This window comes from Erythrolamprus reginae, chromosome 11 (assembly GCF_031021105.1).
Source record: "Erythrolamprus reginae isolate rEryReg1 chromosome 11, rEryReg1.hap1, whole genome shotgun sequence".
NCBI classification, from domain to species: domain Eukaryota; kingdom Metazoa; phylum Chordata; class Lepidosauria; order Squamata; family Dipsadidae; genus Erythrolamprus; species Erythrolamprus reginae.
The window spans coordinates 33,035,804-33,055,503 of record NC_091960.1 but is presented as its reverse complement, the minus strand read 5'-3'; the positions used below and the strand labels follow the sequence as shown (position 1 = coordinate 33,055,503).

The following is a 19,700-nucleotide window of genomic DNA, read 5'->3' as shown; positions in this document are numbered from 1 at the left end:
TTTGGACCCGTTCAATTTTGTCAATATCTTTTTGTAGGTGAGGTCTCCAGAACTGAACACAGTATTCCAAATGGGGTCTCACCAGCGCTCTATATAGCGGGATCATAATCTCCCTCTTCCTGCTTGTTATACCTCTAGCTATGCAGCCAAGCATCCTACTTGCTTTCCCTACCGCCTGACTGCACAGTAATGATGCAGACGGGCTTTCTGGCCTCCTGTCTTTAATGACAACAATCCCAACCCTGGTGCTCCACAGAAGTGTGACTTTTGTACACCTACAAATGTGTCTTCATCTCACCTCATGCATCTGGCAAAGCAAACAATATACAGTGGTGCCTCCACCTAAGAAGGCCTCTACTTAAGAACTTTTCTAGATAAGAACTGGGTGTTTAAATTTTTTTTGCCTCTTGTTAAGAACCATTTTCTACTTAAGAATCCGAGGCCGGAAAAAATTCCCAGGAATTTTGAGAACGGCATGAAGGCCCGGCCAGTTTCCTGCCACTCCGCCTGGGTTTCTCTCTCTGGCGCGGTGTAAGAGAGGCAGCCTCGCGCCGGGTGTATGGGAGGCGCGTCCTCCTCCTCGCTGCTGCCTCCGAGCACCTCTTTTTTTTTAAGCCTTAAAGTTTTGTATTTTTTTGATTCCCCTCCCCTTCTTCCTTCTGCAGCGACTGTCCTCCTCCTCTTCTTCCTCCTCCTCCTCCCAGCCAAATTCCGAGCTTTTATTTCTTTCCTAATGGGTTTGCACACATTATTTGCTTTTACGTTGATTCCTATGGGAAAAAACTGCTTCTACTTATAAACATTTCTACTTAAGAACCTGGTCGCGGAACGAATTAAGTTCTACCATTGTATTGGCAACCCTCTCTGACTCTTGAAGCTCCGGTGCCCTGATCTGCGCAAATCGACAAGTTGCCAGATCCACAGCTTGAATAACTTGCAACCGTTTGCTCTTTTCATCCGATCCCATATGTGTGTTTCCACGCTTGCTATTCCCCACTCAAAGCATCGCTCTTTTCTTTTGCCATCTTCTTCTCATCCCTTTGGGTGAGGGGATGTTTATGCCATCTAAATTACCCAGTGTATCGCAAACACAGACTTGAGTTTGTTGCAAAACACAGTTTCTGTGGCTGGCACCAACACCACCGGCATCCTGCCAGCTTCCCCCAAACCATCTGTTCAGCCTCCTGAGCTGTTCACTAGACCCCCCACCCCCAACACACGCCCCGTCTCTTGGAAGCCCTTGGCCCAACAATCCTTCCTCTCTGCTTGGGGGAGATTGAGATGATGCCAGTGCTGGGAAGCTGAAAATGCCTTGCCTAGAATCAGATCCCAGTCAAAAACAAGCTTCCTAGTAGAATCCTCAGAAGGAGCATTTTTCAGAGTATAAGATGCACCCTTTTCCTCCCTAAAAGAGGCTGGTAATTTGGGTGCGTCTTATACTCTGAATGCAGGGGGGGCCCCCAGCCCTAACTAGCTGCTAATGATCTTCCCAGCTCTTACGTCGCAGGCTCTTTCATTGTTACTTTCTCCGAAGAATGTTTTCCAAGCCTTAAGTCATTCCAGGTTTTTTTTCATTGCTCTAACTTGCTCCGAATAAGTTTCTTTCCAGCCCTAACCAAGTGTTAACAATGTTCCCAGCTTTTACTGGCTTGCAAGCTCTTTCATTGTTACTCTCTGTGAAGAGTGTTTTCCAAGCCGTGACTTGGTAGTTTGTTTGTTTTTTTCATTCTCTATTTGCTTTGAATGTTTCTTTCCAGCCCTACCCAGGTGCTAACAATGTTCCCAGCTCTTACTGGCTTGCAGTCTCCTTCATTGTTTCTCTCTGCCAAGAATGTTTTCCAAGCCCTAAGTCTTTGCAGGGTTTTTTTCATTGCTCTAACTTGCTTCGAATAAGTTTCTTTCCAGCCCTACTCAGGTGCTAATGATGTTCCCAGTTGTTACCGGCTTGCAAGCTCTTTCATTGCTACTCTCTGCGAAGAATGTTTTTCAAACCCTGGAAAGCAAAAAAGCCCCCCCCCCCCCATGGTACAGGAGGCTGATTAAGCCACATCCACCATGGCCATGTCCACCCAGCCCCTGGACAGAGAACCCCCCCTGCTAACGTTTTTGAAGCCCATTCCTAGAGGTAGGATGTGAAATTAAGAACTTATTCCCAAAGTGATACGGTATCTGTAATCATGCCAACATCTAATTATCATGACTAATCAGCTGTTTATGGATTATTACTCAGACGCCAAGTCATTCTTTATATGACTTTCTTGAGCAAGGTTTCTTGAAGTTGATCAAGGCTTGTTTGACCAATTCCTGGTTTTATTCCCTTCGTATTTTTGCCACTTATTTTATCTTCCTCTGAATTGATTAGAGGCTTAGACAGAGCACAAAGACAAACCAGAAAACTAAAGAACAATTAATCGTGGAAGAGTTTGCCTCCAGAAGTTGTGAATGCTCCAACACTGGAAGTTTTAAAGAAAATGTTAGATAACCACTTTGTTTGAAGTGGTGTAGGTTTTTCTAGAAGACTTCCAAGGTCCTTTCCAATTCTATTCTATTTTATTCTATTCTATCCTGTTCTGTTCTATTCTATTCGCATAACATCACTATCCCACTACATCATTACTCCTATCAGTAAATCAATAATAACATATGATGTCAAACCGTGGTTAGCTGTCATGAAAGTAAACCATAATAGGATCACTGATTTTCTTCTCACATTACACTAATCCAAACCAAACTATATAATTTACTCTGTACAGTGTTCCCTCGATTTTCGTGGGGGATGCGTTCCGAGACCGCCCGTGAAAGTCGAATTTCCGCGAAGTAGAGATGCGGAAGTAAATACACTATTTTTGGCTATGAACAGTATCACAAGCCTTCCCTTAACACTTTAAACCCCTAAACTGCAATTTCTCATTCCCTTAGCAACCATTTAGATTATTACTCACCATGTTTATTTATTAAAGTTTATTAAAAAAATATTTATTAAAGGCGGACAAAAGTTTGACGATGACATATGATGTCATCGGGCAGGAAAAACCGTGGTATAGGGAAAAAAATAGCGAAGTATTTTTTAATTAATATTTTTGAAAAACCCATGGTATAGCTGTTTCCCGAAATTCGAACCCGCGAAAATCGAGGGACCACTGTATTTACTATCAAGTTCATAATCCTATCGAGGAAAATATTAACTAGAACATTCTTTAACCTGAGCATCTTCTAGATCTAGAGATGTAGACCAGTGTTTCCCAACCTTGGCAACTTGAAGATATCTGGACTTCAACTCCCAGAATTCCCCAGCCAGCGTTTGCTGGCTGGGGAATTCTGGCAGTTGAAGTCCAAATATCTTCAAGTTGCCAAGGTTGGGAAACACTGATGTAGACTACAATGCCCTTCTGGGTAATTCGGAGTGCTGGCTATACTTTGTTGAAGGATTGTGGTGGCTGAAGTCCACACAACTAGAGGGTTTCCAGACTGGGGCAAAGGAATTCTAGTTTTTGGCAGAAAACAACTCTTTCCCAACCTTTTTCTGAGGTCACTGCGGACAGTGAACATTGGATGCATTTCTGCAGAAAGGTCCCTGGGTACACAGAAAAAAGCTTCCTCATGCAAGCTACTGTGATCATTTCCAGAAGTATGATGTATGGAAGCCAACCTAGGAAGGAGGTCATCAAGAAACTGGAAACTGCAGTTTAATGTTTCCAAATGTAAAATAATGCACTTGGGGAAAAGGAATCCTCAATCCGAGTATTGCACTGACAATTCTGTGTTAGCAAAAACTTCAGAAGAGAAGGATTTAGGGGTCGTGATTTCTGACAGTCTCAAAATGGGTGAACAGTGCAGTCAGGCGGTAGGGAAAGCAAGTAGGATGCTTGGCTGCATAGTTAGAGGTATAACAAGCAGGAAGAGGGAGATTGTGATCCCCTTATATAGAGCGCTGGTGAGACCACATTTGGAATATTGTGTTCAGTTCTGGAGACCTCACCTACAAAAAGATATTGACAAAATTGAACGGGTCCAAAGACAGGCTACAAGAATGGTGGAAGGTCTTAAGCATAAACCGTATCAGGAAAGACTTCATGAACTCAATCTGTATAGTCTGGAGGACAGAAGGAAAAGGGGGGACATGATCAAAACATTTAAATATGTTAAAGGGTTAAATAAGGTTCAGGAGGGAAGTGTTTTTTAATAGGAAAGTGAACACAAGAACAAGGGGACACAATCTGATGTTAGTTGGGGGAAAGATCAAAAGCAACATGAGAAAATATTATTTTACTGAAAGAGTAGTGGATCCTTGGAACAAACTTCCAGCAGACGTGGTTGGTAAATCCACAATAACTGAATTTAAACATGCCTGGGATAAACATATATCCATTGTAAGATAAAGTACAGGAAATAGTATAAGGACAGACTAGATGGACCATGAGGTCTTTTTCTGCCGTCAGTCTTCTATGTTTCTATGTTTCTAAGGTCAAAATGAACTGGCTGAAGAATTCTGGGAGCTGAAGTCCACAAGTCTTAAAAGCTGCCAAGGTTGAAGACCCCTGAACTACAGTATTCCAACTTCCCCAACTAACATTCTTTGTTAAGATTATACCATATTTTTCAGAGTATAAGACGCACCTCAGGTTTTGGGGAGGAAAATAGGGAAAAGAATCTGCTTACTAGGTATTCATCTGGCTAGTGTCTTTATGCTGGTCAGCTTCAGCACATTATTTTATCCCCTGGTTAGGGCTTTAAAAAACCCCTTATTCAGAAAGAGTAACAATGAAAGAGCTTGCAAGCCAGTAAGAGCTGGGAACATCGTTAGCACCTGGAAAGAAACATTCAGAGCAAGTAGAGCAATGGAAAAAAACCTTGCAGAGACTCAGGGCTTGGAAAACATTTTTTGCAGAGTAACAATGAAAGAGCTTGCAAGCCAGTAAGAGCTGGGAACATTGTTAGCACCTGGAAAGAAACATTTGGAGCAAGTAGAGCAATGGGAACAACCCTGCAAAGACTCAGGGCTTGGAAAACATTTTTTGCAGAGTAACAATGAAAGAGCTTGCAAGCCAGTAAGAGCTGGGAACATTGTTAGCACCTGGAAAGAAACATTCGGAGCAAGTAGAGCAATGGAAACAACCCTGCAAAGACTTAGGGCTTGGAAAACATTTTGTGCAGAGTAACAATGAAAGAGCTTGCAAGCCAGTAAGAGCTGGGAACATCGTTAGCACCTGGAAAGAAACATTCGGAGCAAGTAGAGCAATGGAAACAACCCTGCAAAGACTTAGGGCTTGGAAAACATTTTTTGCAGAGAGCAACAATGAAAGAGCTTGCAAGCCAGTAAGAGCTGTGAACATTGTTAGCACCTGGAAAGAAATATTCGGAGCAAGTAGAGCAATGGAAACAACCCTGCAAAGACTTAGGGCTTGGAAAACATTTCCAGAGAGTAACAATGAAAGAGCTTGCAAGCCAGTAAGAGCTGTGAACATTGTTAGCACTTGGAAAAAAACATTCGGAGCAAGTAGAGCAATGGAAACAACCCTGCAAAGACTTAGGGCTTGGAAAACATTTTGTGCAGAGTAACAATGAAAGAGCTTGCAAGCCAGTAAGAGCTGGGAACATCATTAGGACCTGGAAAGAAACATTTGGAGCAAGTAGAGCAATGGAAAAAAAACCTTGCAAAGACTTAGGGCTTAGAAAACATTTTGTGCAGAGTAACAATGAAAGAGCTTGCAAGCCAGTAAGAGCTGGGAACATTGTTAGCACTTGCAAAAAAACATTCGGAGCAAGTAGAGCAATGTAAACAACCCTGCAAAGACTTAGGGCTTGGAAAACATTTTGTGCAGAGTAACAATGAAAGAGCTTGCAAGCCAGTAAGAGCTGGGAACATCATTAGGACCTGGAAAGAAACATTTGGAGCAAGTAGAGCAATGGAAAAAAACCTTGCAAATACTTAGGGCTTGGAAAACATTTTTTGCAGAGAGTAACAATGAAAGAGCTTGCAAGCCAGTAATAGCTGTGAACATTGTTAGCACCTGGAAAGAAACATTCGGAGCAAGTAGAGCAATGGAAACAACCCTGCAAAGACTTAGCGCTTGGAAAACATTTCCAGAGAGGAACAATGAAAGAGCTTGCAAGCCAGTAAGAGCTGGGAACATCATTAGGACCTGGAAAGAAACATTTGGAGCAAGTAGAGCAATGGAAAAAAACCTTGCAAATACTTAGGGCTTGGAAAACATTTTTTACAGAGAGTAACAATGAAAGAGCTTGCAAGCCAGTAAGAGCTGGGAACATTGTTAGCACCTGGTCAGGGCTGGAAAGAAACATTCAAAGCAAATAGAGAATGAAAAGACCCTCCTCCTATGCAGCTGAGAGAACTACCCCAAAGAAGAATTCTTCCAAGCCCCACCACTGTTCATCCTTGAAGCTGCATTGTTGCCCCCACCAACTCATGAGCAAACAAGCAAGACACGCGTAACCAAGAGAGGAGCTGGCTTGCACTACTAACCAGGTTACCGACATTGCCAGGAGAAACCAAGGGTAGATTGCAGGCTTCGCCACGCCGTTTCCCGAGAGCCAACTGCGTGAGAAAGGCAAAGAGGCAAGGAAGCTTGAGCTGCTTAGCCATTTCTTAGCCATCCTGGCCAAAACAGCCCATCTCCAGCTGCAAAATCTCTACAGGATCATGGTTGAAGGCTACAGGCACACTTGATTTCGCAGAGGACTAGCTCCCACCATAAAAACAAACCCACCGGAAGTGTGGAGGCTGCTGTAGCTCTTGATGCAAAGAAGGTTAAACTAGAGCTTCCTGCTTGTGCCTCTTTTCTACCGCGGGTTGTGGTATGTAAACTTTTCAAACACTTCAACTCTCTCACCGTCCCAGTTTAATTTTTTATATTTAGGACCGAGCTCCTACCCACAACTTCGGCCATTTTGCTCCCTGAAAGAGTTAATTTCCTCTCTAACAAGACTTGATCGTTCGTTTCAGGGTTAAGCAATGTTGTGCTTAGCTCTGGCCCAGCTCCTGCCCCAAGGACTGTGGATGTGGGGGAGACATCCACATGCTGCAGGCCTGTTTTGCCCCCCCCCGGTGTAATCTGCTGATGAAGGCTCCTCTGACCAAGAAGACATGAGTGACAGGGAGGAGGAGAGTGGGGCAGACAGCTCAGAAGGAGATCAATTATCTAGCTCCTCCTTGGATTCAGAACAAGAGTTAATGATACAGCCACGCATGCGGAGAGCGATGCATAGGCAACAACAACTGAGAGATTATTATCAAAGAAAATGAGGCCACCTGTGGTTGGGTGGGGCTGTGGTCATTAGTGAGGCTGCTATAAATAGCAGCCTGTGGGTTTGGCTATTGTGGAGGATTATCTGATCATTGTGTTTTGTGACTGCTTTACTGACTTTGACCTTTTGTGTGCTGATTTTCCCCCGCTTTGAAACTAAACCAGAGCAAAGTGTGTTTCACTTTGTGAAAGAAGGACTGTGAATTACCTCACAGCTGCAAGCTAAGTATCACAGGACTGATAAAGGACTTGTACAAATTACCAGTTTGTTTGGAGACCAGTACTCTTTGCTATACCAAAAGAGGGCTTGGTTGAAGTGAATTTTCATGATAAAGAACATTGTTTTGAATTTTCAAACATGTGTGTGTCTGAAATTTGTACCTGTGAATTTTTGGGAGGAGTCTACCAGAGAGCCCGACAGAAGAAGCAATGGGATAAACTTTGGCAGTGGTTTAATCTCTTGCCATTTACACCTCTTGAACGTTTCGTTACCAAGATAGCTATCATCATCAGTAGGACTTGGGTCAAAGCGTTTTGTTCTACTCCTCTTTAGCTTATATATGTCTTGCGTCCGGTGTGGTCGGTGGATTATTTCAATTCTGAGCAGTTGTTGATCGGTCGTTTGAATGGCCCGATTTCTTATGTGTTCTGAGTCGATTTCTTGTGTGCATCCCAGCGAGATTTTGCCTCTGCACATGTACAGGAAGCAAAATTGCATGTGCGCCGGCAACCCGAAGCTGTGTGCGCATCACACCGGTAGCGGCAGTAAGTAGGAATCCCCGCCTGATCCTGTATGTATGCTTACTTGAGCGCATGAGATTACTTAAGTGTTATTTACTTACTTAAGTGTTGTACCTCATGATTCTTGACAAATGTCTCTTTTTCTTTTATGTACACTGAGAGCATCTGCACCAAAGACAAATTCCTTGTGTGTCTAATCATGCTTGGCCAATGAATAATTCTATTCCATTCCATTCCATTCCATTCCATTCCATTCCATTCCATTCCATTAGATCAGTGTTTCTCAACCTTGGCAACTTGAAGATATTTGGACTTCAATTCCCAGAATTCCCCAGCCAGCGAATGCTGGCTGGGGAATTCTGGGAGTTGAAGTCCAGATATCTTCAAGTTGCCAAGGTTGGGAAACACTGTATTAGATTGTTCCAATGACACGTGACATCAGAACAGGCAATTTCTGGTTGACACCATTTTTTCCTTTCCTTTTTTTAAAAAGCATGTACGTGGTACTGAAAGCTCCCCAGGCCCCCAAAATGTTGTTCTCAAGAATGCTTCTTCCCTTCCCCCCAGGACCCCAGAAACATCTGTAGAAATAAAAAAGCAATACAAATAGGGAACCATAGTCAAAACTTGGGCAGAGTATTTAATTTCTTGGGAACTCCAGTTCCCTCTTTGCTCTTTTTAAAATACCACGTTTACCACGCACCTTAGTTTCTGGTGAGGAAAATGCGGTTGGGGGGGATCTGCTTACGAGATATTCATTTGGCTAGAATAGTTAATCTGGTCAGCTTCAGCACATTATTTTATCCCCTGGTTAGGGCTTTAAAAAAAACATTCTTCACAGAGAGTAACAATGAAAGAACTTGCAAGCCTGTAAAAGCTGGGAAGATTGTTAGCACCTCATTGGGGCAGGAAAGAAACATTCGGAGGAAGTAGAGCAATGAAAAACCCCCTGCAAAGACTTAGGGCTTGGAAAACATTATTTGCAGAGAGTAAAAGTAGAAGAGCTTGCAAGTGGGTCAGAGCTGGGAATATCATTAGCACCTGGTTAGGGCTGGAAAGAAACTTCTTCAGAGCAAGTTAGAGCAATGAAAAAAAACCTGCAAAGACTTAGGGCTTGGAAAACGTTATTTGCAGAGAGTAAAAGTAAAAGAGCTTGCAAGTGGGTCAGAGCTGGGAATATCATTAGCACCTGGTTAGGGCTGGAAAGAAACTTCTTCAGAGCAAGTTAGAGCAAGGAAAAAAACCCTGCAAAGATTTAGGGCTTGGAAAACATTATTGCAGAGAGTAACAACGAAACAGCCTGCAAGTGGGTAGCGGGTGGGAACATCGTTAGCCGCCCCGAGTCTTTGGAGAGGGGCGGCATACAAATCTAAGTAATAAATAAATAAATAAATAAATCGTTAGCACTTGGTTACGGCTGGGGGGAAAAAAGCTTCAAAAATAAGCTACAGTCAGAGTATAACACACACCCAAATTTTCAGCCTCTTTTAGGGAGGAAAAAGATGCATCTTATACTCCAAAAAATACGGTAAGTCTTTTTCTATATGTCGATTGAGAAACTAAGCTTAAAATAATGTGGTCAAGACCTGGAGTTCTTCCGGAAACACAGAAACATAGAAGACTGATGGCAGAAAAAGACCTCATGGTCCATCTAGTCTGCCCTTATACTATTTCCTGTATTTTATCTTAGGATGGATATATGTTTATCCCAGGCATGTTTAAGTTCAGTTACTGTGGATTGACCAACCACGTCTGCTGGAAGTTTGTTCCAAGGATCTACTACTCTTTCAGTAAAATAATATTTTCTCACGTTGCTTCTGATCTTTCCCCCAACTAACTTCAGATTGTGCCCCCTTGTTCTTGTGTTCACTTTCCTATTAAAAACACTTCCCTCCTGGACCTTATTTAACCCTTTAACATATTTAAATGTTTCAATCATGTCCCCCCTTTTCCTTCTGTCCTCCAGACTATACAGATTGAGTTCATGAAGTCTTTCCTGATACGTTTTATGCTTAAGACCTTCCACCATTCTTGCAGCCCATCTTTGGACCCGTTCCAAAGACGGGCTACAAGAACTAAGGTAAGCTGCTCCTGACTGTTTCCGTATGTTTTTTTCAGCCTTAATCCTGATTTTTAAAGGGAAGAAGGCAAAACGGAAGAATATGCAGAGATACAAAAGACAATACATCTGAAAGGTACTAGGTTGTGGAAAGACTGCGTATTTCTTTTTGTTTTAATAGTTAATTTATAATCTTTGTAAAAGGAATCACAATTTTAAGGGACACTCAACGCCAAAGGCCCTTAAGATTTTTTTTTTTTTAAAAAAAGGCCTGTGCTAAGATTTTTCCCACATCTAAAAACCATGAGAAATTTAGCATACTTCCTACAGTTGCGATCTTCTTCTTTCATGAAATAATAAACTCATATTTTTAGTACCATACATCAGAATAGCAGATGAGCTTAATCTCTCCAGGCTGATTGGGCCTGAAAATCAACTTCATTTTTCTCTGCTTTGGGAACAAAGAAAGCAAGGACTTAAAATCCTCCCTCCGCCCTTTTCGTTTTGCACAAGTGCGCCAGCCTTCTGCATTTCCAAACATGGGCTGAAGCAGAGCCTATAACATCAGAAGGAAAGAATGCAAGACGTCCTATGTTAATTCAGTGCCAGCCTAGTGCAGAGCTAGGCCAATCATCTCTCTCTCTTTCTGGAAAAGTCAGGTGCTAACCAAAGAAACTTTCCTAAGAAGCAGGTGAACTGGGTCTTACCTTCTCTGTAGTTTTGGTCTCTTTCACGGTGAAAGCAGGCTCCGGCTTTACCTGGAGAATAAACAGGATTTATTTTATTTTATTTATTTTATTTATTTTATTTATTTTATTTATTTTATTTATTTTATTTATTTTATTTATTTTATTTATTTTATTTATTTTTTATTTTTTATTTATTTTATTTTATTTTATTTTTTTATTTATTTTATCTATCTATTTTTTAATCTATCTATCTATCTATCTATCCATCCATCCATCCATCCATCCATCCTATCTAACCTATCTATCTATCCATCCATCCATCCATCCATCCATCCTATCTAATCTATCCATCCATCCATCCATCCATCCATCCATCCATCCATCCATCTAATCTATCTAATCTATCTATCTATCTATCTATCTATCTATCTATCTATCTATCTATCTATCTATCTATCTATCTATCTATCTATCTATCTATCTATCTGATTTGTATGCCGCCCCTCTCCATAGACTCGGGGCAGCTCACAGCATACAATGAAACAATTCATAACAAATATAATAAATTTAAAAAACTTTTTAAAAACCCATTATTAAAACAGACATACACACAAACATACCATACATAAATTGTATAGACCCGGTGTGTGTGTGTGTGTGCCTCAATTCCCCCATGCCTGACAGCAGAGGTGGGCTTTAAGGAGTTTACGAAAGGCAAGGAGGGTGGGGGCAGTTCTAATCTCCGGAGGGAGCTAGTTCCAGAGAGTCGGGGCCGCCACAGAGAAGGCTCTTCCCCTGGGGCCCGCCAGACGACATTGTTTAGTCGACAGGACCCGGAGAAGGGTCTGGCCCTGTTTCCTCCCAGGAGATTTCTAGAGAGGCCTCACGGAGGCTTCCACCTGCCTTTTCTGGCCCTGTTTCCTCCCAGGAGATTCCTAGAGAGGCCCCACGGAGGCTTCTCCCTGCCTTTTCTGGTTACAGTTTTGGAGGCTCGGGTTTGTAAGTGGAAAATGGTTCTTAAGAAGAGGCAAAAAAATCTTGAACACCCGGTTCTTATCTAGAAAAGTTCGTAAGTAGAGGCATTTGTAGGTAGAGGTACCACTGTACCTGCAAGCAAACAACCAAGTGCAGAGGGCACCATAACTAATGTCCAGCCGTGTTAATGGGAGTAGAAAGTCAATTTTTCTAATGAATTCGAGGTAGAGAAGAATCCATTTCACTACCCACATCTAGTCAAATTTACCACCATTCTATTTTTAAAGTTTCTAAGAATCTATTCAATAGCCTAGGTATCTATGAAAATTTTCCCCAATTGGAAAACACTAGTTGCTTTGTACTATTTATGAGTGGGTGTGATGTGGGAGGGTGGCAAAGGTGAAGTGATGAGGAATTGCAGTTGTTTTTTCAGCCACAATTGTAAGCTATTTATGAAATATTTCTCTAACCTGGGACTGTCAAGATGGCCCGGGAAACATACAAGCTACTTTCTGACCACACCTGAACATATTAAGTTAAAGAAGACAGCATTACGAGCATCAGGAAGAATTTATTTATTTATCTATCTATCTATCTATCTATCTATCTATCTATCTATCTATCTATCTATCTATTTATTTGATTTTTATGCCACCCTTCTCCTTAGACTCAGGGCGGCTTACAACATTTGAGTATTGCCCACAAGATCATATGCTGCAACGTCCTACCGGTCAATGACTACTTCAGCTTCAACCGCAACAACACAAGAGCACGCAACAGATTCAAACTTAATACGAACCGCTCCAAACTTGACTGTAAAAAATATGATTTCAACAATCGAGTTATCGAAGCGTGGAACTCATTACCGGACTCAATTGTGTCAACCCCTAACCCCCAACACTTCTCCCTTAGACTCTCCACGATTGACCTCTCCAGGTTCCTAAGAAGCCAGTAAGGGGCGTACATAAGTGCACTGGTGTGCCTTTCGTCCCCTGTCCAATTGTCTTTCCTTTCTTTCACCTATCATATATATTCTCTTCCTTTCATATATTCTCTCCTCTAAGTTCACTTTTACCCTTATATATATTACCACATGTCTATTTTTCTTCCTATGTATTTGTGTATTGGACAAATGAATAAAATAAATAAAAATAATTTTTTTTTTAGCAATAGCACTTTTTAACAGAGCTAGGCTATTGCCCCCACAATCCGGGTCCTCATTTGACCCACCTCGGAAGGATGAAAGGCTTGAGCCGGTGATGAGATTTGAACCGCTGACCTACAGATCTACAAGTCAGCTTCAGTGGCCTGCAGTACTGCACTCTACCTGCTGCGCCACCCCGGCTCATTATAAGGAAACTTTTAAGGATTATCAATAAACTGGTACAGGTTTCTATCCTTCCAGATAATCTTCACAACACCTAAAATATCAGCATGCTAACTCTACTGTCTCAGTTCCAATTTCTAAGTATTCTAGTAAACAAGTCTGTGTTATGGATTCTTTGTTTTAAGATTGCCAATTAAATATGTCTCGGATGGTTCTAATTGTAAAAAAAAATAAATCTGACTCTAATTGTAAAAAAAATAGGGGGGGGAGCACAGCCAGTGTAAATCCAGGCGTCACCAGGCTCAAAATTTCCAACCATGGAAGAATTCCAAAGTCTGCCTGGTCTCTTCTGTACAAGCAGGGGTGGGCTGCTACGCCCAGGTTCAGGAGAACCCGTAACTAACGTTAGGGCTGGTTTGGAGGACCTCCAAATACCACCCCTGGCTGGCCCCTTCCCACCAGCCTGCCCCCCCAGGAGTCTCCACACGGCCTGTTTTGGAGGTAACTTCAGGGGCCTTGAGGAGGTTCATACAGGGTGGAAAACAGGCCTCCCAGAAGCTCCGGAGGGCTTCTGGAGCCCAGGTGAAGCAGTTTTCGCCCTCCCAGAGGCTCAAGAATGCCTCGAGAGCCTGGGGAAGGCAAAAAGCCCCCCCCCCCCCGCCATGGTGCAGGAGGCCGACTAGGCCACACCAACCATGGCCAAGCCCACCCAGAGAACCCGTTGCATGCGCACTCAAATATTTCGGCAAGAAATTTACTGTAAGAGTGCAAGAAAGAAGCAACAATTATCTGAATTGCCCACCCCCACTCCTAGGAAAAGACAGGGGGGCACTATAGTTTGTGGAAATTAAAAAAAAATATTTTATTGATTTTTATAATATAAAAGAATACACACAACACAAAACAGTGCACAGTGAAATGTGAGCTCCCGCCACCCAACAACATTCGTTCAGTCCCTCCACCAAATGAGGGTGTGCTGATTTATAATTTTTTAAAACCAGGAACATCAACGTATTTACAAAGTGTAGAGTGATTCCAATGTACAGTGTTCCCTCGCTTTTCGCAGGGGATGCGTTCCGAGACGGCCCGCAAAAGTCAAATTTCCGCGAAGTAGAGATGCGGAAATAAATACACTATTTTTGGCTATGAACAGTATCACAAGCCATCCCTTAACACTTTAAACCCCTAAATTGCAATTTCCCATTCCCTTAGCAACCATTCAGATTATTACTCACCATGTTTATTTATTAAAGTTTATTAAAAAAAATATTTATTAAAGGCAGACGAACGTTTGGCGATGACATATGACGTCATCGGGTGGGAAAAACCGTGGTATAGGGAAAAAACCCGCAAAGTATTTTTTAATTAATATTTTTGAAAAACCGTGGTATAGACTTTTAGAAACATAGAAACATAGAAGATTGACGGCAGAAAAAGACCTCCTGGTCCATCTCGTCTGCCCTTATACTATTTCCTGTATTTTATCTTAGGATGGATCTATGTTTATCCCAGGCATGTTTAAATTCAGTTCCTGTGGATTTATCTACCACGTCTGCTGGAAGTTTGTTCCAAGGATCTACTACTCTTTCAGTAAAATAATATTTTCTCATGTTGCTTTTGATCTTTCCCACTTTTCGCGAAGTTCGAACCCGCGAAAATCGAGGGAACACTGTATTCTTTATGGCTCGGTCTCGAATTCTACAATGCCATAAAACCTCTGATCCTGTCCCATCTTCACTTCAGTTTTCCCACTTTATTTTCATTTTAATTTCCATAATTTCAAATTGAATGTGTTCCACCATGCACCGATATGTAGTTTGTGGGAAAGAATTGTTGCTTCCTGCCAAGTTACAACTCTGCTCTCCAGTGGGTGTGTTCAAGAGATACAGCCCACAAATCTCGTTTCCTGCAGAATGAGGGAACAACACCACCCACAAATGTTGTTGCTTTTCTGCCTTTTGTGTAGTTTTGGAAACCAAAACTTCCTTTGCAGATGAGGGCGAGAGCTAGGTGGGCTGCTAGGAGTTTGGAGTCCAACTTATTTTTAGGGTTATTTCTTGTAGGGGTGGGGAGAAGTGAAGTACACGCAGCTTATCTGAGAAATACTTGCTAAGCCTCAAAAGCACAAATAAAGGAGCAGCTTCCTCCCAGTTCTTTGATAAGAAAGGAAGGAAGAAGAAAGAAAGAAAGAAAGAAAGAAAGAAGGAAAGAAGGAAGAAAAAAGAAGGAAGGGAGAAAGGAAGGGAGGAAGGAAGGAAGGAAGAAAGAAAAAGAAAGAAAGAAAAAACAAAGAAGGAAAGAAGGAACAAAAAAGAAGGGAGGGAGGAAGGAATGAAGGAAGAAAGAAAGGGAAATGAAAGAAAGAAAGAAAGAAAGAAGGAAAGAAGGAAGAAAAAAGAAGGAAGGGAGAAAGGAAGGGAGGGAGGAAGGAAGAAAGAAAGAAAAAGAAAGAAAGAAAGAAAAAAAACAAAGAAGGAAAGAAGGAACAAAAAAGAAGGGAGCGAGGAAGGAAGGAAGGAAGGAAGAAAGGGAAATGAAAGAAAGAAAGAAAGAAAGAAAGAAATCCATCCATCCAGGCAAGTTAAGATTTTGAGATGATATTTTGTGCTTGTAAACAAGCTGTCATGTTACAGAAACTACATGCACGTCTTAGCAGAGGTTGCTGCTAGAAAGAAGAAGTGCCTGGGCCTAAAAACCTCAGAGCTGTTCAGTATCAGAAGGTGAATCAAAAATATGACTTAAAAAACATTTATATAAATGAACACTGAAAGGAGCTTGGTGCTAATTTTTCAGATATCCTGTAGGTCAGTGATGGCGAACCTATGGCACGGGTGCCACAGGTGGCACACGAAGCCATATCTGCCGGCATAGGCAAGGGGAGATGTCTCAGTTCCCCCATGCCTGACGACAGAGGTGGGTTTACGAAAGGCAAGGAGGGTGGGGGCAATCCGGGGGGAGCTGGTTCCAGAGGGTCAGGGCCACCACAGGAAAGGCTCTTCCCCTGGGTCCCGCCAGCCGACATTGTTTAGTCGATGGGACCCGGAGAAGGCCAACTCTGTGGGACCTAACTGGTCACTGGGATTCGTGTGGCAGAAGGCAGTCTCGGAGATATTCTGGCCCGGTGCCCTGAAGGGCTTTATAGGTCATAAGCAACACTTTGAATTGTGACCGGAAGCTGATCGGCAACCCCAAGTATGAGGTAGCAGCAGGCGGTCCCACAAATAATCTGGTCTGAAACCATGTAGGGCTTTGAAGGTGATAACCAACACCTTGACTTCCATCCGGAGACCACCTGGTAGCCAATGTGCAGCGGGGAGCACGGGGTTGTGCGCATGCACGGGGGGAAGGTATTGCATGGTTCCATACCTTCTGGTAGGCCAAAATCTTCCAGTGCCAATCCAATCTTAATCTAATCTTAACCACTCTACCAGAGTTTGGGGATTGGGGATTCTGACTATGTCTGACATGAATCCTCATTTTAGCTTTAGATTCAGAAGGGAATAAAAATAACAGAATAGGAATCCAATAAATAGAGACTTTTTTAAAAAGGATAAATGCAGTAAAGTACAAGCAAGTCTTTTGTTTTTAGCCACCATATTAATTCTGTATTGTTAGATAATAAGATCAGATACAAGTGAAGCATGAATAAAAATGATTTAATCTGAAAAGAGGCAGGATTTTAGACTATTTTTCATCAACAAAATAAAATCTGTTCATCTAGGTTTCTGGTTAATCCAAAACAATCTCACCACCCCCACCCCCATATCTTAAAGTTTAATAAATTAAGGAAAATCCCTTGCTTTCATTTCAGGAAGGAAGTGTAATTCTGATAAAGACATCAATCCTTCACAAATTCTTCTTACAAAAACAAAGCGAGCGAACAACCAAGAGCCAAAGGAGGGAATATAGAAACATAGGAGATTGACGGCATCTGCCCTTATACTATTTCCTGTATTTTATCTTTTATTTTATATTTTATCTCAGGGACCGCCTTCTGCTGCTCGAATCCCAGCGACCAGTTAGGTCAACTAAACAATGTCGCTTGGCGGGACCCAGGGGAAGAGCCTTCTCTGTGGCGGCCCCGGCCCTCTGGAACCAACTCCCCCCAGAGATTAGAATTGCCCCCACCCTCCTTGCCTTTCGTAAACTACTTAAAACCCACCTCTACCGTCAGGCATGGGGGAATTGAGATCTTCTTTCCCCCTAGGCCTTTACAATTCTATGCATGGTATGTTTGTATGTATGTCTGTTTTTTATATTAATGGGTTTTTAATCGTTTTTAGTATTAGATTACTATTGTACACTGTTTTATTGTTGCTGTTAGCCGCTCCGAGTCTCCGGAGAGGGGCGGCGTACAAATCCAATAAATAAATAAATAATAAATAAATAAATATGTTTATCCCAGGCATGTTTAAATTCAGTTACTGTGGATTTACCAACCACGCCTGCTGGAAGTTGGTTCCAAGCATCTACTACTCTCTTTCAGTAAAATAATATTTTCTCACATTGCTTCTGATCTTTCCCCCAACTAACCTCAGATTGTGCCCCTATGTTCTTGGGTTCACTTTCCTATTAAAAACACTTCCCTCCTGAAGCCTATTTAGCCCTTTAACATATTTAAATGTTTCGATCATGTCCCCCCTTTTCCTTCTGTCCTCCAGACTATACAGATTGAGTCCATGAAGTCTTTCCTGATACGTTTTATGCTTAAGACCTTCCACCATTCTTGTAGCCCGTCTTTGGACCCGTTCAATTTTGTCAATATCTTTTTGTAGGTGAGGTCTCCAGAACTGAGCACAGTATTATTCCAAATGTGGTCTCACCAGCGCTCTATAAAAGGGGATCACAATCTCCCTCTTCCTGCTTGTTATACCTCTAGCTATGCAGCCAAGCATTCCAACATATAGGAAGCCATTGGGTTCAGCCCTAGACATCTTTGCCGGGTAGTCACCAACGGAAGAGAGTTCTCACCACCTCACTTCACTAGACAGCCATATTGGGGTAGGACAGAGCTGAAGGGAGAGGGGTGGCATACAAATCCAATAAATAATAATAATAATAATAATAATAATAATAATAATAATAATAATAATAATGGGACAAGATCCATCCTAAGAAGGCATGGTGCAGCCTTGTTGTGACATCCTCATTTAAACATCTGCGTCAAGATTATGGTCCAGAATCACTTCAAGGCAAGTTACACACACACCATGACACTCCTTCCAAGACACTCTACAAAACTTGCAACAATCCTGAGTAGGGAATGGTCCAGGGGTAAAACAAATCTAATAAATTTAAAAAGTTTAAAAAACCCCATTATTAAAACAGACATACACACAAACAAACATACCATACATAAATTGTATAGGCCCGTGTGTGTGTGTGTGCCTCAATTCCCCCATGCCTGATGGCAGAGGTGGGTTTTAAGGAGTTTATGAAAAGGCAAGGAGGGTGGGGGCAGTTCTAATCTCCGGAGGGAGCTGGTTCCAGAGAGTCAGGGCCACCACAGAGAAGGCTCTTCCCCTGGGACCCGCCAGACGACATTGTTTAGTCGACGGGACCCGGAGAAGGGTCTGGCCCTGTTTCCTCCCAGGAGATTCCTAGAGAGGCCCCACGGAGGCTTCTCCCCACCTTTTCTGGCCCTGTTCCCTCCCAGGAGATTCCACTATTGGTTCTCCATTTTGAGTAGTTCGGAGAACCGACAAAACTACCTCTGGCTGGCCCCAGAGTGGGTTGCGAATGGTGATTTTGTAATATCCCCACCCCTCAGGAGCGGGGAGGGAATGGGGATTTTGCAGTATCCTTCCCCTGGAGTGTGGGTGTGAAACTTTCCCATGCCACGCCCACCAAGCCACGCAACGCCCGCCAAGCCATGCCTACAGAACAGGTAGTTTAAAAAAAAAAGTGGGTTTCACCACTGGAACGGTCCCATTCTCTGCTCCTCCTGGTTCTCTGCTTCTCCTAGCTAAAATAGACTAAGCTCACCCGAGTTGAGCCCGGCCCAGCCCAAAAGACAAGTCGCACTTGCCTTGGTGCGAAATAGAAGCCTCATCATCCTCTCCACGAACTCCCGGGGAGCCCTTCTCCCATTGCCCGCCTGCTACCAGAGCCCGGACTTCAAAACAGAGCACCCTCCCAAGTAGCGGCTCTCTGTAGGTCATTTGGATAAAAGTCAAAACTTTCAGCAGAAAGAAAGGAAGTTGTAATTTCCCCACTGATAAACCGCAACAAGAGTTTCCAGCACACCCAGCTTCGCTGATGAATCAGATAGGTACTAAAAGAAGAAGAAAAAAGACACCCTCTCCCCCCCCCCAAAATAAGAAGAAGACAAGAAAAAGGAGGGCAGGATCCTACCTCACCCTTTTTAGCACAGGGGTCGTTTATTTATTTATTTTTATTTTTATTCTTTTATTTTGTCCAATACACAATGAGGGTTTTAGTGGGTATATATCTATATACGCATAGTAAAATACATGATGAAGGTTATAGAGGAGATACTCATAGTAAAATATATCTAAGAAAGGGCTACAAGAATGGTGGAAGGTCTTAAGCATAAAACGTATCAGGAAAGACTGAATGAACTCAATCTGTATAGTCTGGAGGACAGAAGGGAAAGGGGGGACATGATCGAAACATTTAAATAT

The 19,700-nt window shown here is 42.4% G+C and overlaps 1 protein-coding gene across 4 annotated transcripts in view; it reads right to left on the bottom strand.

The window, feature by feature from the left end:
- RPS6KA1 (ribosomal protein S6 kinase A1) overlaps window positions 1-19,700 on the bottom strand; it is a 110,708-nt gene that overhangs the window by 60,145 nt on the left and 30,863 nt on the right. For 3 of the 4 annotated variants that reach the window (XM_070764258.1, XM_070764257.1, XM_070764260.1), the window contains exon 2: window positions 10,773-10,823. In XM_070764258.1, the coding sequence (XP_070620359.1) occupies window positions 10,773-10,823 (51 nt within the window). Of the gene's footprint in view, window positions 1-6,484; window positions 6,666-10,772; window positions 10,824-19,700 lie in introns of those variants that run through there. The other variant, XM_070764259.1, reaches the window with a different exon arrangement.